General features: G+C 56.7%; 1 protein-coding gene across 11 annotated transcripts in view; it reads left to right on the top strand.

The window, feature by feature from the left end:
* CLEC16A (C-type lectin domain containing 16A) overlaps positions 1–17,731 on the top strand; it is a 200,298-nt gene extending 182,567 nt beyond the window's left edge. For 2 of the 11 annotated variants that reach the window (XM_058710676.1, XM_058710675.1), the window contains exons 22-23: positions 6,981–7,142; positions 16,834–17,731. In XM_058710676.1, coding sequence (XP_058566659.1) covers positions 6,981–7,142; positions 16,834–17,174 — 503 coding nt within the window. In that variant the 3' untranslated portion in view covers positions 17,175–17,731. Of the gene's footprint in view, positions 1–6,980; positions 7,143–13,438; positions 13,898–16,833 lie in introns of those variants that run through there. The other 9 variants (XM_058710680.1, XM_058710682.1, XR_009256567.1 and 6 more) reach the window with 9 other exon arrangements.
* The last annotated feature ends 248 nt before the right edge of the window (positions 17,732–17,979 follow it).

Here is a 17,979-nt window from a genome sequence, read left to right as displayed (position 1 = left end):
CCCTCCTGGGTGAGCTGTAGGCGGGCCAGCCGGGTTCCTTCCCCTTCAGGCTGTCCGTGGGGTCCCTGTGGAATCCCCCGGTTGCCGCCGTAGTTCTCTCATCGTCTAGGTTTTAACCAGAAGTGGTGGCACGTAAGCGATGTCCCCCGAGGAATTGCATTGCAACACTGCACAAGCACTTGGCAGATGACAGAGGTCAGCTGGGACCTCCCTGCCCCTCAGAGATTTAGGAAACCTTTGGTTCCCACCCCCCAGTTCTCCAGCTGCATACGTGCAAGCCTTCCCACCCTCTGGTCTCTCAGATCTGGGCCCTCTTGCATGATCTCTGCCTGGCCTGGTGTGAACCCAGATGGAAACTTGGTCCCTTCCCTGGTTACCACCTAAAAAGTCCACTTGTACCTCACATGGAAAGAGTTGAAGGAGCGTTTCCCAAAGATTGGTGGAGGTGGTTGTGAGGAAGTTCACCTCTCCCATCTCAGTTACCCCCTTTCCTTCTCTCTGCTCACTCTGCCACTCCCAGAATCCCCCAGAAAGCGCAGACCGGCTTTCCCTCCACCACCTCTGGAGACCAGCTAGTCCCTGCCCCTGCAAAGCTTGGCTTACATCCCTGCACTAACAAAGCTTTTTTGCAACTGTCAGTTAAGATTAGGTTCGACTACATAGTAAAGAAAGACCCCGACGAGATGTTTATTTCCCCCTCAAGTAGAGGAAGTAGAGATCGTCAAATATGGCACAAAGCATGAGGGACCCAAACCTCTACCGGCTCCGTGCTGTCATCTCTAATATGTGATTCATCCTCATGGTCCAAAACAGCTGCTGGAGTTCCAGCTATCACATCCATGTTTCAGGAAGCACAGTGGAGGAGGCTTCCTGAAAATCCGACGTGCCACTTTCATTTCTATCTCATTGTCAACAACTTAGCCCCATGGCCAGGCCCAGCTGCCAGGTCCTGTAACTAATGAAGGGGAAATTAGGTGTTTGGAGACAACTCATAGTCTCAGAAATACTGTCCAAATGCCTCTGGACCCCAGAGGATCCCAGGTGTTACCCGTTAAGTGAGGAACGTTGTACAAACCACCTAGGCATCTATGCAGGGAAGGGTCATCTATGCAGGGAAGGGTCTTAGGCCCTACTCTGGAGGGCCACTCCTGTAGAGCCGATGAGGCAGGCTGCGGGAGCCAGACGAGACAATAGTTAACCGTGCTCGCGGCAGAAACCCTTGCCCAGGCTGTCCCTGACCTTTAGGGAATGGGGAAAGGATTTATGAAGCCAGAAAAGAGGCACAGGCGACTTCTAAACCAAGGGAAGATCCCAGCTGAGGCAGAGAGTGAGTGGTCCTTGTCGCTCGGTCTGAGGACCCACGCGGGCCGCTGGAGGCAGGCAGCACCGTGTCAAATGCCCTGCCAGTGATCCCATAGCGGGGAGGGTTTGGGGAAGGAGCCGACACAAAAGGTCTGTGGGGTCTGGAACTTCTCTGAGTCCCGGGGAAGTTCTTTGACCAAGAATCTGGGCATAAGCAGAGTGTAACAACCAGACACCTGGGAGCACAAAGCAAGTCAGGTTGGGGGGGGGGGGGGGAGTCTGCTCCCCACTCCCGTTGCTGCCATGTGGGACTGGGGCCCCATACTGCCAGATCTTCCTATTTGTTTTAATTTTTATTTATTTATTAAATTTTTTTTGAGGGGGAGAGAGAGAGGGAGACAGAGGATCCAAAGCGGGCCCTGCACCAACAGCACAGAGCCCAATGTGGGGCTCGAACCCACGAACCATGAGATCATGACCTGAACCAAAGTCAGACGCCCAGCCGAGCCACCCAGGCGTCCCCGGATCTTTCTGTCTTTGAAAAAGCCAGAGGTCCAGATTTGTATGTAAAAATCTCCCAGTGTAAAACAAGAAGACCGTAAGCCTGGTGTGAGAGAAACAAGACACATCTGTGAGCCCCCTGGGCTGCTGTCGGCCAGCTCTGGACCCTGACTCACTTAGCAACCTGCTTCTCCCCAGGGAAAGCTTTAGTGGCTGTCCTTTCCAGAGAGTGGGGTGTGTATTCAACATATAGTTTTCAGCGTCTTCTCCTTTGCCTGCTCCCAAAAAGGTCACAGTGCTCAGATCATATGTGTTTGTAGGTAAAAAGTATTGACCATTTAAGCCAAGAGATTCTCATTTACTGTCTTGTTTTTCACATAAAGATGTGGAGACCCACAGAGGAGAGGTCGCGAAGCCATTTGGGCAGAGCTTGGACCAGACTTGCAGTTCTGACTCCCAGCCCAGTGCTCCTTCTATCAGTGGGCCTAAAATAGAAGGCTGACCTTTTTGTGGTATTTGTGTGCTTGACAAAGCCAGAGAGTTACTCATGAGTTCATTTTCCCAGAATAACTGGCAGAAGGGGGCCAGAGGGCGGGAGGAAGACCCGGGCCTGCCCCTGTGACCCCCGCGCTCCTGGAAAGCAGGGGACGCGTCTCGCCATTAGAACGCTGCCTGCTCTGGGAGCACCGCGCCTCACCCTGGTTTTCGCGGAGGCAGTTAGTCTGGGGGAGAGAGCTTTGGAGGCCAGGACAGATCCCAGGGGTGTGTTAGGGCCCCGGGAGCTTGAGCCTGCCCAGGTCCTGTCCCCACCTTCACCCTCCCTTCTTTTTCTGGTATAAAATAATAATCATAGTCAGAATCTTGAAAAAAAAAAAATCAGACAAACACAAAAATGAAAACAAGAACTCTCGTAATAAAACCCATGACTTTAGCTTTGATCCCTGCAATCTCTGCAAGGAGGGAGACAGAGCCTGATTTTTTTTTTTTTTTTTTTTTACAATAACAGAAACATGTGGGACATGCTTTTTCTAATCCTTGCTCGTTTACTGTGTCCGGCGTTTTCCTCCAGCGTTCATCTTCTCTCCAACCAGCGTTTTTTAGAAAATTGTTTTTAATGTTTATTTATTTATTTGGAGAGAGAGAGAGAGAGACAGAGCATGAGTGGGGTAGGGGCAGAGAGAGAGGGAGACAGGCTCCAGGCTCCGAGCTGTCAGCACAGAGCCCGATGCGGGGCTCCCACCCACAAACAGCGAGATTGTGACCTGAGCCGAAGTCAGACGCTTATCTGACTGAGCCCCCCCGGGTGCCCCTCAAATCAGCATTTTTAACTGCAGCAGAGGGTTTCATCGCCTAGACGTATCCAAGTTCATTTGACCTTTCCGTGTTGTTGGGCATTTCGTACACACATCAGTGCTTCCAACATCCGTATCGTTCCCTCTGTGGGTCCACCCATGTGCTTTCCACAGCATAAAGTTCTAGACGTGGAATCCATCAGATGGTGTGAAAATCCTATGGCCTTTGATACGCGTTGCGCAGGCTGTTGAGCCATCCTCAGGGAGAGCCAGGAATTTTATCTGCTGGAGGCGATCTCACAGAGGCCTCTCTGCCTGTGCCCTTGTCCCAGGTCTGGCACGTCTGCGTCTGCAAGTACTTGGCATCCATGTGCGTTTGACTCGTGCCCAGAAAGCCCCTGGGCACCTCCGCCGACGTTGATTCACCAAGAACCGCCTCGCAGAGATGGAGCAAAAAGCGGCGGCAAGGTGCTCCGGCCCCAGAGTTCTTTCCAGAGCCTTCCTGACCCTCTGACCGGTCACACTGGCTCTCAAAGTGGCTGCCACTTCCATCTGGAAAGGAGCCCCTTGAAATGACAGGGAGAATCTGGGCACCTGGCAAAAAGAAAAGAAAACGTCCCTGAGCCTTTCTGGGTCCCCAGTGCCAGGGGGCGGGGAGAGAGGAGTACACAGCAGGGCAGAGGAGGGAGGGCCGTGTGCACAGCAGCAAGCAAGGGAGGGATGTATTCAGTTGCCTCCCCTCAGCTAGACCCTGCCGACAGGTGGGATCAGAAGTTGGTGATTTTTTTTTTTTTCTGTTTAATTCACGGCACGTACGATATGTCTGCAGTATTTACGGTCGATCTATGGCCTGACCCTGACCCCTTCCCCACACAAAGGAGCTTTAGTCTCCTGGCTGAATTTCATCACCTTGTCTGCTGCCCCACATGCCCCAGGGCATAAGCCAGGGCTTTAAAGAGCAGGAGAGAGAAGACGTTGTCTTAAGAGAAGAGGTAGGTGACCACCTTAGTGATGGCCACACTGTCAGTTCATTCCGGCCAGGGCGTCGTCGGAAGCGTAAAAGGCTGAGTCCCAACCCTGTTACCACTCTTGGCGGCCCCGGTGTTCGTCGCGCCGATAAATGCACAGCTCGGGAAAAGCCATCTTGACGTTTTGATTTGTTAAGGCGTGATTCATTTTCAAGTCAAGTTAACAGCTTGTAAACTTGGGGGTTTACCGCTTGAAGTGATTAAGAAGTAAGCGGCTATAAAGCCCGTGCTGTGGGGCTGCGGCTGATTGCCCCCTGGGAATCTTCCTGCCTGGCGTCTGGATTCGCCTCGACGTCTGCCGGAGTTCATCCGAGCCTCCCCCTCCGCCACAGACACAGTGTATCACGGAACGGCATCTCGCTGGGAACTCCAGCGCGTCCGGCCTGCGCTCCCTGCAAGCAAACCTGTGCAGTAGGCCGGGGGTGGGGAGTCGTGCCCGCCACGAAAGAGAAGCTGGCGAATACCCAGCCCGCTCCCACAAGGCCTCACATCCACCTGCCCTTACATCGCACAGCCCGGAGGGCCTGGCTCGGGGTAGAAATACAAACCCTGCCCGCCCGAGGGGAGGGGAGTAGGGGTTGAGTAGAGTGGGTGCAGGGGAGCGGGAGGTACGGGCCTCCAGTTAGGGAACGAGTTAAGTCACGGGAACAAAAAGCAGAGCGTAAAGAATAAAGAGTGTTATAATAGCGATGTGACGATATAACAGGGCAGAAGGTAGCCTCACTTGTGCTGAGCACAGCATAATGTAGAACCTTGACTCGTCGCTAAGTTGTACACCTGAAACTAATGGAACACTGGGTGTCAACTGTACTCAAATAAAAATCACTAAAAAGTCACATCAAAATAAGATAATAAAGACCCAGTTTTTAAGGAGCCAATCCTCAGGCAAAAATAACTTCACACAGGGGCGCCTGGGTGGCACAGTCGGTTAAGCGTCCGACTTCAGCCAGGTCACGATCTCACGGTCTGTGAGTTCGAGCCCCGCGTCAGGCTCTGGGCTGATGGCTCGGAGCCTGGAGCCTGCTTCCGATTCTGTGTCTCCCTCTCTCTCTGCCCCTCCCCCGTTCATGCTCTGTCTCTCTCTGTCTCAAAAATAAATAAACGTTAAAAAAAATTAAAAAAAAAAAAAAAATAACTTCACACAAACATTAATACCAAATAGCTCCTCCGCAGGGGCCGGGTACCGGGTCCCCCTAGTCCTAAGTGGGGACGAAGCAGCAGGTTCCCACCCCCCACCCCCACCCCACCCCAGCCAGGCCCATGTTTGCCCACCGGTGGGTGAAGGGAAGGGGCTCAGGACAGTACGGTTACTCGCCCCGCGGGCTGGTAAGTGAGCAGATCGGATCGGGGGTAGAACCCAAGCTTTCCTGGCACCAGAGTCCAGGCTCCGTGTGCTGCTTCGGTCAAGGGCCAGAGAGTAAAATATTGCAGGCTTTGCAGGCCATGTGGCCCCTACTCCGTGTGGCCAGCGTAGCTCGAAAGCCACCACAGACTAAGTATGCAAGCAAGGAACCGTGGCTGTGCTCCAGGTGAACTTTATTTACAAAACAGTGGGCTGTAGTTTGCTGACTGCTGCTTGACCCCCCTGCCGCCTTCTTGAGTTCTGAGAAAGGTGAGGTCAGGGCCTAGAGAACCTTCTGGAAGAAGTGTCAGCGGGAGCCAGGCACTATGAAGTTCAGCCAGTGCAGGTGGCGCGAATGAGGTCTGGGGCTGGCTGGGGCGGGCATGCTTATGGAATGGAGGGCTTTGACGTGGTTGGCCAGGAGGTTGGCCAACCTAGGAGGACTTGCCCCCCAGTTCCCATTCCGATTTGGTGCCGCTTCTGAATTACGGGGCAGAAGCAGCTTGACCAGGGTCCTGCCCAGCTCGTGGGGGCTGAAGCAGGAGCCACCATGGTCCACGTAGTCCCCTGGGCTCGTCAGCAAGGCCTTTGTTCCATGGGAACTTCGTGCGTTTAGTGAGTAAAATCAGAAGCTACGGGCCTTGAGAAAAGCAGGCTGTGAAAATGGCAGAAGCCACGGTCTGCAGACAGAAAGCACACATCCCTGTAAAAGGGGCTCCTCTCGCCATAAAGAACACTCCGCTCTCCCCGCGTGCCCCGTGCCCCGCTATACCCCCACTGCAGTGCAGTGACGAGAACCTGGTCATGATACCCCCAGCCCGCAGTCGGGGGGTGGTGCTGGCCGTGTGTGCTTCCGCGTCCGCGTGGTGAGTAGAGCTCTTGAGTGTCTCCGAAGTGTGGCGCTCGCGGGCCTCACAAACGTGCGGTCCCCGTCTCTCAACCCAGAGCCGCTCCAGGGGCGGGGTGGAGCCCCACGTACGGGCACCTTTCACCAGAGCCTCCAGAGCGGGGCAAAATCTGGGACAGGGAGAGTCCGGGGGGCTCCTCCCCCTCCCGCCCAGTGGCCTGCCTTGGACAGAACTCAGGGGCGTTCGCAAGGGCCCCAAGACTTTGCCGTGAGGGTGTCTCACATCCCTGCATGGACTTCACCACGATGCCTCTGAAGCCCCAAGGCTGCGCATCCCCTTCAAGGGCACAGCCAGCCCGTTGCTGAGCCAGCGTCAAGCGCTCAGATTTATGGCTCGCGGCCCTCAGCTCTACGGCCGGCTGTGCCCTCCTCCTTGAAACAGCTCTGAAGCGTGTCCAGGTGTGACCAGAGAGGTCAGCTCACTCTGGGGAGCGGACCCAGATTTTCAGGGCGCCGGGTTGGGTTGGTTTTGCCTTAAGGCTCCCGGCCCCACTTTTGACGTGCGGGCTTGCCCCAGGGGGTCTCACACGCAGTTGGGGAGCACGGCGCCCCTCCTGCCAGGCCAGCGTGTTTCTTCCTGCTTGGTCACCTCCCCGCCTGTCTTGCAGGCTTTGCCGTGGCCCAGTGCATAAACCAACACAGCTCGCCGTCCCTGTCCTCGCCACCGCCGTCTGCCAGCGGGAGCCCCAGCGGCAGCGGGAGCACCAGCCACTGTGACTCTGGAGGCGCCAGCTTGTCGTCCACCCCTTCCGCCATCCAGAGCCCGGCAGGTATTGCCCGCGTGACGTGGGGCAGGGGAGGGGCGGTGCCTCGGGGAACTCTGTGATCCCTCAGTGTCAAGACTGCTGACCCCCAGCTCCTCCTCGCCTCCATGTCTGGGGACACTGCCGCTCCGGGTTCTGGGTTCGTTCTGATGGGGCGTGGCCCACAGGCCGACTGGTTTAGCTCCCGGCAGGGAAGGAGTCACTCCTTGTGCAGGCTGGCCCCCCCCGCTGACCCCCCTCACCTGACCGCACAGCTGGAGGGGACAGATGGCGAGCGGCCGAGTCTGAATGCGCCCCGTTGTCACCCCCACAAGGAGGGGTCTCCCCAACGAGATCGTTTCCAACTGGCGGAAGAATTGCGTCCCTGCTAATTTTTTCTTGCCTTCATACCGTACCAGTCTCCTCTGTAAATGGTGCGGTCCAGTCGTCTGTGCCCAGGACCCACCTCTCGAGAGTCCGTCAGCATGTGCTGGAGGCACATCTCGCCTTCCTGGACCTCGTACAGGTGCAGACATAGCACGGGCAGACCCCGCGAACGGGGCGTCCGCGGTGAGACGTGTGAGTGGGTCACGCGAGTGCCTCACCGTGCTGTGTGAGATCCCAGGAGGAGGGCACCAGGCTTTTTTCCTGAGCATCGTGGCCCCACCACGCAGCCAGAGGAGCAGGGCACGGAGGGCGGGGGGGCGGTTGCTGGTGGTGGCCTTGATGGTGCGCGAGGCTTCCCACCCCAGCAGCACAACTCTGTGGGTCTGGAGGGCCCCGGGCGTCTCTGATTTGGGCAGCCCCCAGTGACTCTGGTCTGTACCCTCATTTGGGGACCCTCCTCGTGCTTCGCTGTTCCTTCAGGGTCCCGTCCACATTCCTCGCCTATCACGTTTCAGGGGCGCCTGACCAAACTCTAGTTAGGTTGTGGATGGATGGAGCTTGATAAAAGCCACCTGCCCCTGTGGTACCAGGAAATTAAGGGCCCCTGGATGTCGTCCCCTCAGCACCAAAGCCCAAGATCTCCTTCGGGGCCCACTCTTCTCCGGAATCTTCAGCCTCTCCATCCCCCAGCAAAGGGTTAACCCAGCCCGATCTCCGCGCCTGTGGCCCAGGGCATCTCAGCGTCCTGCCTGCAGCCCCCCTCCTCCCTCGAGCATCCATTACGTCCATCTACTATTGACATTCACGAGGCCCAGGCAGCGGGGTCACCCTCAAGCCACCTCACTTAGACCCCCTTCCACTCGGCACCTGCTCCACGCCTCCCCCCACCCCCGGCCCCGCCACCGCCCCAGCTCTAGGGAGGCAGCCGCCTTGTCTGAGCTCCTTCTGAGCCTGATCCGAGCTTGGCTGCATGTGTGGCTGCCATTCCCAGGCCCGTAGCAGGACGTCCAGACGGAGCTTTCTCCAGAAGCCCGGAACGGCCCTCCCCCTCCCTCTGAAGCCTGGTCTCGAACCGGTGTTCGTGTGCTTGTGTGTGCGCCCACGTGCTGCCTGCCTGTGCACGTTGCCGTGTCCGTGTCGTGTGCATCCAGACACACATGAGGTCTCTTCCTGGTGGAGCTACGTATCCCTTGCTTTCGTTCTTGGGAAGCACAGACAACGGCTAAACAAACGAGCCGTGTGCTTCTTAGTCTAAAACTAAAACCGGCAAAGACCCAAATCATCAAAATGGGCCTCTGTTTACAGACTCACCTGAGCGTGGCCCCCTGGGGCTCCGCTCTGTGCCTTCCCCCGGAGGTTCAGGGTCCCCAGAATGCGAGTTTCTTCTCTCTTGGCCTCCCTCAGCCCCTCCGTCCCCACCCCCACCATCCCCTGCACGGTGCCAATGACAGGTCTTCTCATCTGACAGACGTAGCGGCTGTCAGCCTGGCTGTCAGGTAGCGAGGCAGTTCCAGTCGATACGTGACGGTCAGGCTCTCCTGGGTGTCTGCCCCCGTTCGGGGCGTCCCCGCAGGCCTGCCGAGGCAAGTGCACGAGTCCCCATTTTTTATGCTTGCCTGACAGTAAAAGCCTGCGGCCCAGCCTGCCTACATGTCTGCAGACGCTGAAATAACTCACCCCCCGACGAAGGGCCCGCCTGTCAGGCGTCTTGTACTTCGCTCTTAACCGAGGACCCAGCTCTCGACGCCTAGAAACAGCATCAGAACCCGCGAGCTCCTCCCCGCCACAGGAGTCCGTTAGTTTCTCCATGACAGACTTCCAGGCCGGGCTTCAGCCTCCTGGGTCCAGGCAGAGAGCAGCACATGCGGGTTCCGTGTTCCTCATAAGGGCAGGCCTACGCAGATGGTCCCAGCGTCTGCCTGGCATCTTACCAGGCCGTGTGGAACAGGAAGCGGAGGGTGGAAGGGAGGCAGGTTTGGTCGGGACGGGTGCTTTTCGGCCAGTTTCCTGGTTTGATATCGGCCTGGAGCGGGGCCTCAGCGTTCTGGCTCCTGACCGGCAAAGGCCGGCCCTGTGCTGCCTCTGCACCAGACTCCCCGCCCGCGGGGCCCCAGGCAGCGTCCCTGGAGGGCTGGCCAGGCACCAGGATGGGCCAGGGCCTCCCCCCGACAGCCCACCCGGCCCGGACAGCAGACAACAGCTGCAGCCCAGTCAAGGGGCCACTTGTCCTCCAAGTGGTTTTTGAGGACACAGTGTGGAGTCAGAAGCATTCCTCCCCCTGTATTTCCAGAGCCTGTGGGTCCAGGAAGTTCCCGGTGCCGCTGCTAGGCCCTTCACAGCCGGAATTAGCTCCAGTGGCCTCTGCTCTGGAAGCCACACTTTGTACAGTCAGGTGTTCGGTTGGGGAAGCATACGAGAGACGCTATCCGTCAGGGGACAAGACAGGCCCAGTTTTCCATGTCTCTGTGGTTTTGAAACCCAGAATGATCCAAGAATGTCCCTGAAAGCCAGGGGTGACCTTCTCACTGTCTTAGCAGTCGCTGTGGCTTGGCAACTCCCTACACGGCCTTTTCGGTGTGTACTTGGTACGCGGTGTGGACCTGCCCATGGGCCCCGGTGGCTGTACCTCCCCAGCGAGCCCCCTGACCCCCCACGGGCCAAGCACTGTGCTCGTAAACACTTGACAGATGCCCTCTCGTTGAGACCTGCCACCCTGCCCCTCACACTGTGCAGCTGAAAACCCCGGAGGCTCAGAAAGATCCCAGAGCTCAGCCACCACGGTGCAGCCCGCAAATGGAGGATCCCACACGTGAGCTCCAGCCTGGGTGACTCCAGAACCCATGTCCCGCCTTCCGAGAGCGCCCAGCAGAATATCCACGCAGCTCCTGAATCTGTCTCCGGTGCCTCCGTGTGGTGCTCCAGAGACCTGGGTTCAGATGTCGGTTGGGGGCGGCCCGTGAAGTACATGCCTGTCTCCTTCCAGTGTGCGTGGTTGGTCTAGAACCCAAAGGAAAAGCCATGGCCCACAGGACCCTGGTAACTGTGCAGCTGCAGTCAGCAAGGCTGGGCTGGGTGGCCCCTGTCGGGGGGAAGCCTGGCAGTTCCCCCGGATCAGCAATGGACTACAGATGGCCACGTCTCCTCTGCCAGCCCACATGGGTTCATCCCCAAATGAGGGCGTGGAACCCTCTTGATACTGGGTTGTTTTCCACCTCCACCCTCTGTCTGGCCCGGGGGACCTGAAATTTTCTGCCTGGGTTTGCAAGAGGTCCTTGTTTGTCCCAAACACAGATTCTCTCAGCTTCCCAGGGGGTCTTGAGTCTGACTGACTCAGCTTCTGTGGATGTCAGAGCTGATCTCACTAGGGTGCCTGCAGGAGTGGCCCTCAGGCCCAGTCTCTCTTGGGACTTCTCTGTGCCAGCCTAGAGACCCCATCCCCCGATTAACGATTAACGTTTTCTCACTGGACAGGCTTTTGTGGAGTCCCTGCTGTGCGCAGGCCCTGGGGATAGAGGGTAGCGATGTGTGGGGGAGGCCAGGTTCTGTCAGATGACCGAGCATTGGAAAAGGAAGCCGGAGGCTGAGGGGTTCATGGGACGGGGTCTGTGAGGAGGTGGCCTTTGGAACTCACGCAGGCCCACCCAGGCTAAGCCCGGCATCTGGCACGAGACAAGAAGATTGCTTTTCTTCTCTCCCTGGGGTCTAACTATAAATTCTGTCTTTCCAGATATAGTCTGTTTTTGAGGGACAGCCCATGTGCCCATGAGGGCTGAGGCCTGTGGCCCAGTGCTGGCCGAGGGCCCCTCGCCGCAGGGAGAAGGGACCCGCCTGGACACTGGTTTGCCCTCTGTGCTGGGAGCACCTGCTTCTGAGTCTCCCTCACATGCCAGAAATAGAGTGTGGATGCTTGTGAGTGGCTTTTTCGAAGGGGCTGGGGCTCTCATCAGGGCCAAGAGACACCCCCAGTGGAAGGAAAGGTCACAAGTGTGTTTCCCAGTAACCAGAGAAACCAACCGGAAGGAAATGGCAGCAAGGGTATTTAGTTTTCGTTGTCTTTTCCCTGTTAAGGCCGTGCCCAGAGAATTATTGTCCAGTTCTAACACCTGATGTGTGAGTTGACGTGCAGGCAGACCCCTGAGCCTTCCTGAGGAGAGGTGGTGCCCTGGGCCGCGGAAGCGTCCAGAACCTGGCATCTCATCACCCGCTCGTCCAGTGCAGCCGGCTTGATAGGCCTCAGCTTGTTCCCCAGTGAGAAAATTACAGGGATGGAATTAGCAGGGGTTCTTTTCTTAAACACTTCATTTGAGAAGCTGAAATTGCAGAGAACATACAGCAGGAAAGAGGACATAGACCCCATTTGGAACCAGATGAAGGGCGAGTAGGAATACTTCAGAAATACCTCCCGGGTTACAGCGGTCCCTCGCACGCACGCGCACACACACACACACACACACACACACACAGGTGAATGCACACTCACACGCTCCCGTGCACAGTCGCTCACACACATGCTGGTACACCTCCGCTCTGTGTGGGGCTCTGGTAAGAACACTTCTCCGACAAGAGCTCTGTGGCCAGCTCGGTTGTGTTTCACACACATCCTGGGTGAGTGGCTTTGAGGAGGAAAGACCGTCTCTTACAAAACGAAGTCAGGGTAAAGGCCAGCCTGCTCTTTCCGTCGTCCGTCGGCCAGGCCCCTGGAATTATGGCGCACTTTGACTTTTCTCTGGGGTTTTATAGGAAGAAGGAAGGGGTGGGCTCCTGGAGGCCGATTGTCGCCACCTGGCAGGGGTGGGGTCCTGGCCTCCTGATCCTCCCCTGCTCCCTGGGCTGTCTGAACACATGGCCTTCGCCAGGTCCCATCTGGGCCCAGTGGGGGCCACACAGCCCAAGACCTGTGTGTGACCAAGCCCGGTTACCAGTCAGGCAGGACTTTAAGGACAGATCGCCTGAGCCATGCGTGTGATCTTTTCTCCCCAATCTTCTCCACGATGTTTCTTCTTACTGCGGTGAATGTACATACCGGAAAGTGTGGACCACGTTAACCGTTGTTAAGCCCATAGTGCAGTGGCATTAGGTATAGTCACATAGCGGCATTAATTTTCAGCTCTGCTCTAATCCCAAGTGCGAGTCACAGATATGGCTCCTTCCTTCCCGAGGAGATGCTCCTAACATTTTTGTTGCAGCCGTTGCAACCTGCCCCCGGCCTCTCGGCACCTTGGTCTCGGGCCCTCCTGCTGAGGCTCCTTCTCGGGGTTTCCAAAGGTTCAGACCAGCCGCGTGTCTTCCGGAGAGCAGAGCGGAGCCCTGCGGGGCCGGTGGGGGGTCCAGGAGCGCCTCGCCCGTCCAGGGCTCTTTCCCAGAGCGTGAGGAGCTGCACCGCTGGCTTTAGTGTGGTGACGGCAGGGACCACTGGCCTCATCAGTTGGGCCCAGAAATCTGCTTGTTTCATTAGCCGGCTCGGCTCCCGTCCCCCAACCACACGCCCTTCTTCACACTGTCCTGGGGACGCAGGGCTTTCGTCCCAACTGCTGGTTCGCATGGGGTGCTGACTGACAGGCAGTTCTGTTCTTCTGTCCCTGGAGGTTTCCTCCCCGACGCCCCGTGTCACTGATGACCCCAAGCCTTTCCTTTCCAGCGGGACTGAACCTTCACCGTCTTTATCCTCGACTGAGCCCCACGTGCGGGCAAACGGTCGGGTCCCCGGCCGTCCCGACAGCACCTCGTCCTGGTGGGGCGGAGTTGGGGGCTTCGTTCGGGCACCGCGCCCCTCCCTCCCCCCAGCTGTCGTGGGCACCCGCTGGGACCCTGCCACGCTCCCCTCGCGCGCTCGTCCACGCCTGGCGTCCGCCGCTGCTCTGCGCCCCTCTCCGTGCGCCCTTTCTCTGTCCCGTTGTTAAAGGCTGTCTGTGACCTGTCGCTGTGTTTCCCTCTAGTCAGGAGTGGCAGGAAAGGACGCCGGCGAGTGTTCAGCCTGTCGGAGGCCGACAGTCACGGCGGCCACTGGGTTTAGTGCTTCGAACGGCAGCGCTCACGGCAGCTCTCGCAGGCAATTCAGGCAGGTCTCGCCCGTTAGCCTGCGCGGCCCGCGGCCTCACTGGGCCTCCGGGGACCAGGGCTGCGAGCCCCCCTCCAAGCGGCCATTTCCCCGGCTTCCCTTCTCCTTCCGGCCTCGCCTCCGCTGAGGACCGAACCCCCTGCCCTCTGACCCTCCCTCGAGCCCCGGCAGCCTGGAAACACCGTCCGCCCAGCTGGTGAGGGTTCTCCAGCCCAGTCGTCACAGGGCCCCCTGGATTTGGCCACCAAGGTCGAGCAGTAGAATTTGCAAAAAGCGACCAAGAATTCAATTAGTTTCTTTTTTCTTTTCCTTTTTTACCTCCCCGCGCCCCACTCCACCCCCCGGCTCCCCCTCCCTCCCCACCCCCCCACAGCTTTGCTCAAAGCTCAGCAGTAGATTCAGTCCCGCCTCAGCCAGAGGCCAAAGCAGCAAAGCAGCTCCTTCGTGAGCACTGATGGGTGGTGACTCCCTTGTCCCCGCTTCTTACACGCAGTCCTCCAGGTAGCTGCCGATGCCGCTTGCGCCCTGGGGTCCACGGCTGCTCCCTCTCCCACCTTCCCAAAGTTTCTTTCAGGGCTTCCCACACACACCTCCTGCTTGGCTGTGATGCTTGCCAGCCAGGGGCCTTTTGCCTTCTTTTGCATTTAAAAGCTGCTTTCTCTGAGCTCTGCCCTCAACCTGCTATGCTCTGCTGCACAACCTCCCCCCCCCTCCCCCAGCTCTCCCAGCCGGGGCACACAACCCCAAAGATTTCCTGGAAAATGTCACTTGACAAGGGCCAGCTGAGCCCCTGCCCCGGAGCCGGGGATCAGCTTCTGAGGGTGCTGGCCAGGGACGTGGGGACCCGCTGCCTTGGTGTCAGCTAAGGGCAGAGCCGTGGGAGGCCCAGCATCTCTCACGGAAACCTGGACGTCCAGGACTTCTGCTCAGGCCTCCACGCTTCTCCCCGGCTCCTAGCCAGGAAAGCAGAATGTTCTCCGAATCTTTCATTTTCAGGGCCAGGCCCCTACTTGTGGCCTTCGAGCTGAAAACCAGCAGGCCAGCAAAAGCAAGAGTTCAGCAGTAACCTTCACAGCCCAGCACTGGGCGAGAAAATAGGTCCCCGAGGGGGGTAATTTTTCCCTGGTGAGAAAGTTCTCATTTTTAGTTTAAAAAAAAAAAAAAAAATGTTGTGGGTGATCGGCAAAAGGTTATTTTTTCCCATAAAAAATTGAAAAAGGCTATTTTTAAGGGAAAAAAAACCCAACCCTCTTAATAAAACTGTTGGTTCTTTTCTTGAAGAAACCAATTTTGTGTGTGTGCTATTGTATTGTTAGTTGGTCGGTTGGTTTTTTAATACATTTGGTGGCAAATTTCCCGTATCCTTGATTATTCTCATCACCAAAAACCCCGCTAGGGATCAGGGAAAGAGATTTGCCAGCTTTTTTGAATATCTGCATGCAAATGCAGACTCTTACATAGAAGTTTGGAGAAGAGTGAAGGAAATACTCCACAGCTCAGTCTCCAGACGGCACAAAAGTGCCATTTGGAGAATTAGTCCTCTCTTAACTGCCTTGTCAGCAGCTAAGCTCGCATGTGGATCCGGACATGGGCCCGTAGTCCTGCTCCCCTCTTCTGGAAGCGTGGTGGAAGCCTGCCAGAGCAGGTGAGCCCCCCGAAGGGAACCGTAGGCTCTGACCAGCACCCGGGAGCCTGCGCCTCGCAAGCGGGCGGCCCATGCCACAAGGGTCCTGGCCGAATGGAGCAAATTCACGGAGATTCAGAGAAACCAGAATGCGCGTGGAGTGTTGACTCAGCATTTCTGGGCTCAGCTCGCACCCTGAATCACATTTTCCACTGGTGCTCACAGCCACCTCTGTAACCCAGCACAGAGCAAGGACAGACCCAAAGCCCTATGCGGTGGTTTTCTCTGGGCCTTATTTCTCTTAAAAGAAAAAAATCAAAATAATAATAATAATAACAATAAAAGGAAAGAAAACCAAAAGGCTTTATGAAGGAATAAACAGGGATCTTTGAGAGCTTGTCTTGTCCAGGAGCCTTGGGGAAAGAAATTCTCCGTATTCTTTGGGACACTCAGTCTGTTGCTTGTGCTTTCTCTCCACCTTGGGGAGCCTCCTTCTCTCCTGCATCCCATTCTATACGCCCTTCGGTTTTATTTTGCTCTTGGTTTTCCCATTCTTTTGCTGTATGTTCAGTTTGCAGTTCTGTTTTGTTTTGGCTTGCCTTAAAAAAAAAAACAAAACCAAAAAACTGGAATCCCATTGAACAAACTGTGTCGACCATCCTTCCCAGGGCCCAGAGGGCCTCAGGGCTCAGCACCCTCCCATCAGCATCTTCTGCGGATGGCTTGTTGACCCCGAGATCTGTACAAACGCGATGTTTGCTTTCCAAGCGAGATGCCCACAGCTTTCTTGCCGACACTCCCGGAAGCCAGGAAGATGTTTTCCGCTGTGAGCCCCCAGCCCAGCCCCAGCCACCACCGTTCCCGTCCAGGCACACTCATCATTGGAAAGCAAAGCTACCATTTGTTTGTAATCTCATCGATGATTTTGAAAAGCACCAAAAACAAAGAAATTGCCGCTCCAAAAATAACTGCTGGGCGGAGCTTCTCCTGCCCTCCTCCTGCCTGGTCTCTCTCCATGACCCCTATAGAGACCGTTAGGGTAGGAGTGGCCCCCGGGGCAGTAACAGCCCCTTTCTGACTGCTAACTCGGCTCTCCGAGAAGGAGCAGTCTGAGGTGTTGGTTTGGTTTTGCAAGCTGAAAAGTTCTAGAGAATTCCCTTTTTTTTTTTTTTTTTTTTTTTTTTTTTTTTTAAATACTGCAGCGAGTCCCCTCTTGGGTAAACGTCACCAGGTGTAAGCTCCGGAAATGGCCTGAAGTGATAAGCACATCCAAGCCCATCTCCTCCCCGAACATGTATTCATCGTCAGGCAGGGGCTCCAGGACTCTCCCTGACGGAGATCCTGCCTGGGCCGTTTCCCAGCTCCATAATCCACTCGTCGATTCTGCACGAGCCCCTAATTTTTCTCTCACCTCACAAGTCAGAGGAACCCTGGGCCCCGACAGATTTCTCCCCAGGCCTAGGTCAGACTGGAGCTTCCAGCTCCTGTGTCCCCAGACGGAGGAAGTGGAGACAAGCCGTTCCCCCCACACCACCATCTCCCACCCGGCTTTCCCCGGGCCTTTGTTCAGGATGGGACAGAGGGTGCCCGCGTGAGCAGAGTATCTCGGAACTCAGTACTCCTGTTCTCTCTCCCCCGCCCCCGCCCAGACGACCCCGTCACTACGGAACAGCCTCAGCCTAAACTTCCCAGCCAGCTGGTGATCGTCAGTGAAACAGAAGCAGACGCCCGGCCCGGCAAGAGCCTGGCGAGGAGCACAGACATGGAGACAGCCAACCTGTCCCCCAGCCTCATCCCCGCCCGGCAGCCCACCATCTCCCTGCTCTGTGAGGACACTGCCGACACACTGAGCGTGGAGTCGCTGACCCTCGTCCCTCCTGTCGACTCCCACAGCCTCCGCACCCTCCCCGGCATCCCCCCACCACCTGTGACGCCCGCAGCGGGCACGGCGACGCCGGGCGAGGAGCCAGTGGGCCCCGCTGAGCACTGAGCGGGCGCCGGGTGGCCTCCCCGTGTGTGTGTGTGTGTGTGTGTGTGGCCCCGCCGGTAGGGACCCAGTACTGCTGACCCAGAGACACATCAGGAGCACCCCAGTCCCCGCGGCCCCGGAACCATCTCTGCACCCATTCCTGTGCTCCTTTGCTCCATTTTGAATTCCTGTTTCACCTTGCGCCTCTTGGGAGAGCAGGCTGGATCCGGTGGAGACACCCCAGTGAACCCAGGGGACAGGAGGAGGTTGGCCTCCCGGTCTCTGAGCCCGGTGACCCTGGGGTGGCAGGACCCCCGCACCCTCTCGTCATCAGCCGGCCGCTCCGGTCTGGAAGCTCCTTGGCCACCATGCCCGGTGTGCACAGAAGAAGCGGACCAAGTCACTTTGGGTAGGAATTTGTAGAGAAACAAACTTGGATAAGCATCTCCTTTGGATATTTATTTCCGCTTTCGGCAGCAGATGAAAAGCATTTATTTAAAAAGCGTGTATTTAAAAAAAAAAAAAAAAAAGTCCAAAAAAAAAAAAAATCCTCAACCCTGAGGTTTGGCGTCATGTTAGACATGTGATGTTACTGTTAAGATTTCATTTTCGTCTCCCCTTGAACTTCCCAGCGTTTTGTTCTAAAGTTCTCAGTCTGGCTTTCTCCGTTTTCTTATTTCTCTGTGACTCGGTAACTCCGCAAGCCTGTGGAATGATTCAAGGACCTTCCTGGAAAGTTTAGATTATTTTTTCAACAACAGTAAAGGAGACCCCACGTATTCTCAGGTATACACGGAGCTGAGAGGGCCAGAGGTTTCTCAGGCGT

The sequence above is a fragment of the Neofelis nebulosa genome, chromosome 18 (assembly GCF_028018385.1).
Source record: "Neofelis nebulosa isolate mNeoNeb1 chromosome 18, mNeoNeb1.pri, whole genome shotgun sequence".
Classification (NCBI taxonomy): domain Eukaryota; kingdom Metazoa; phylum Chordata; class Mammalia; order Carnivora; family Felidae; genus Neofelis; species Neofelis nebulosa.
The sequence above is the reverse complement of the archived record's forward strand: the minus strand, read 5'-3'. Positions and strand labels throughout refer to the sequence as shown.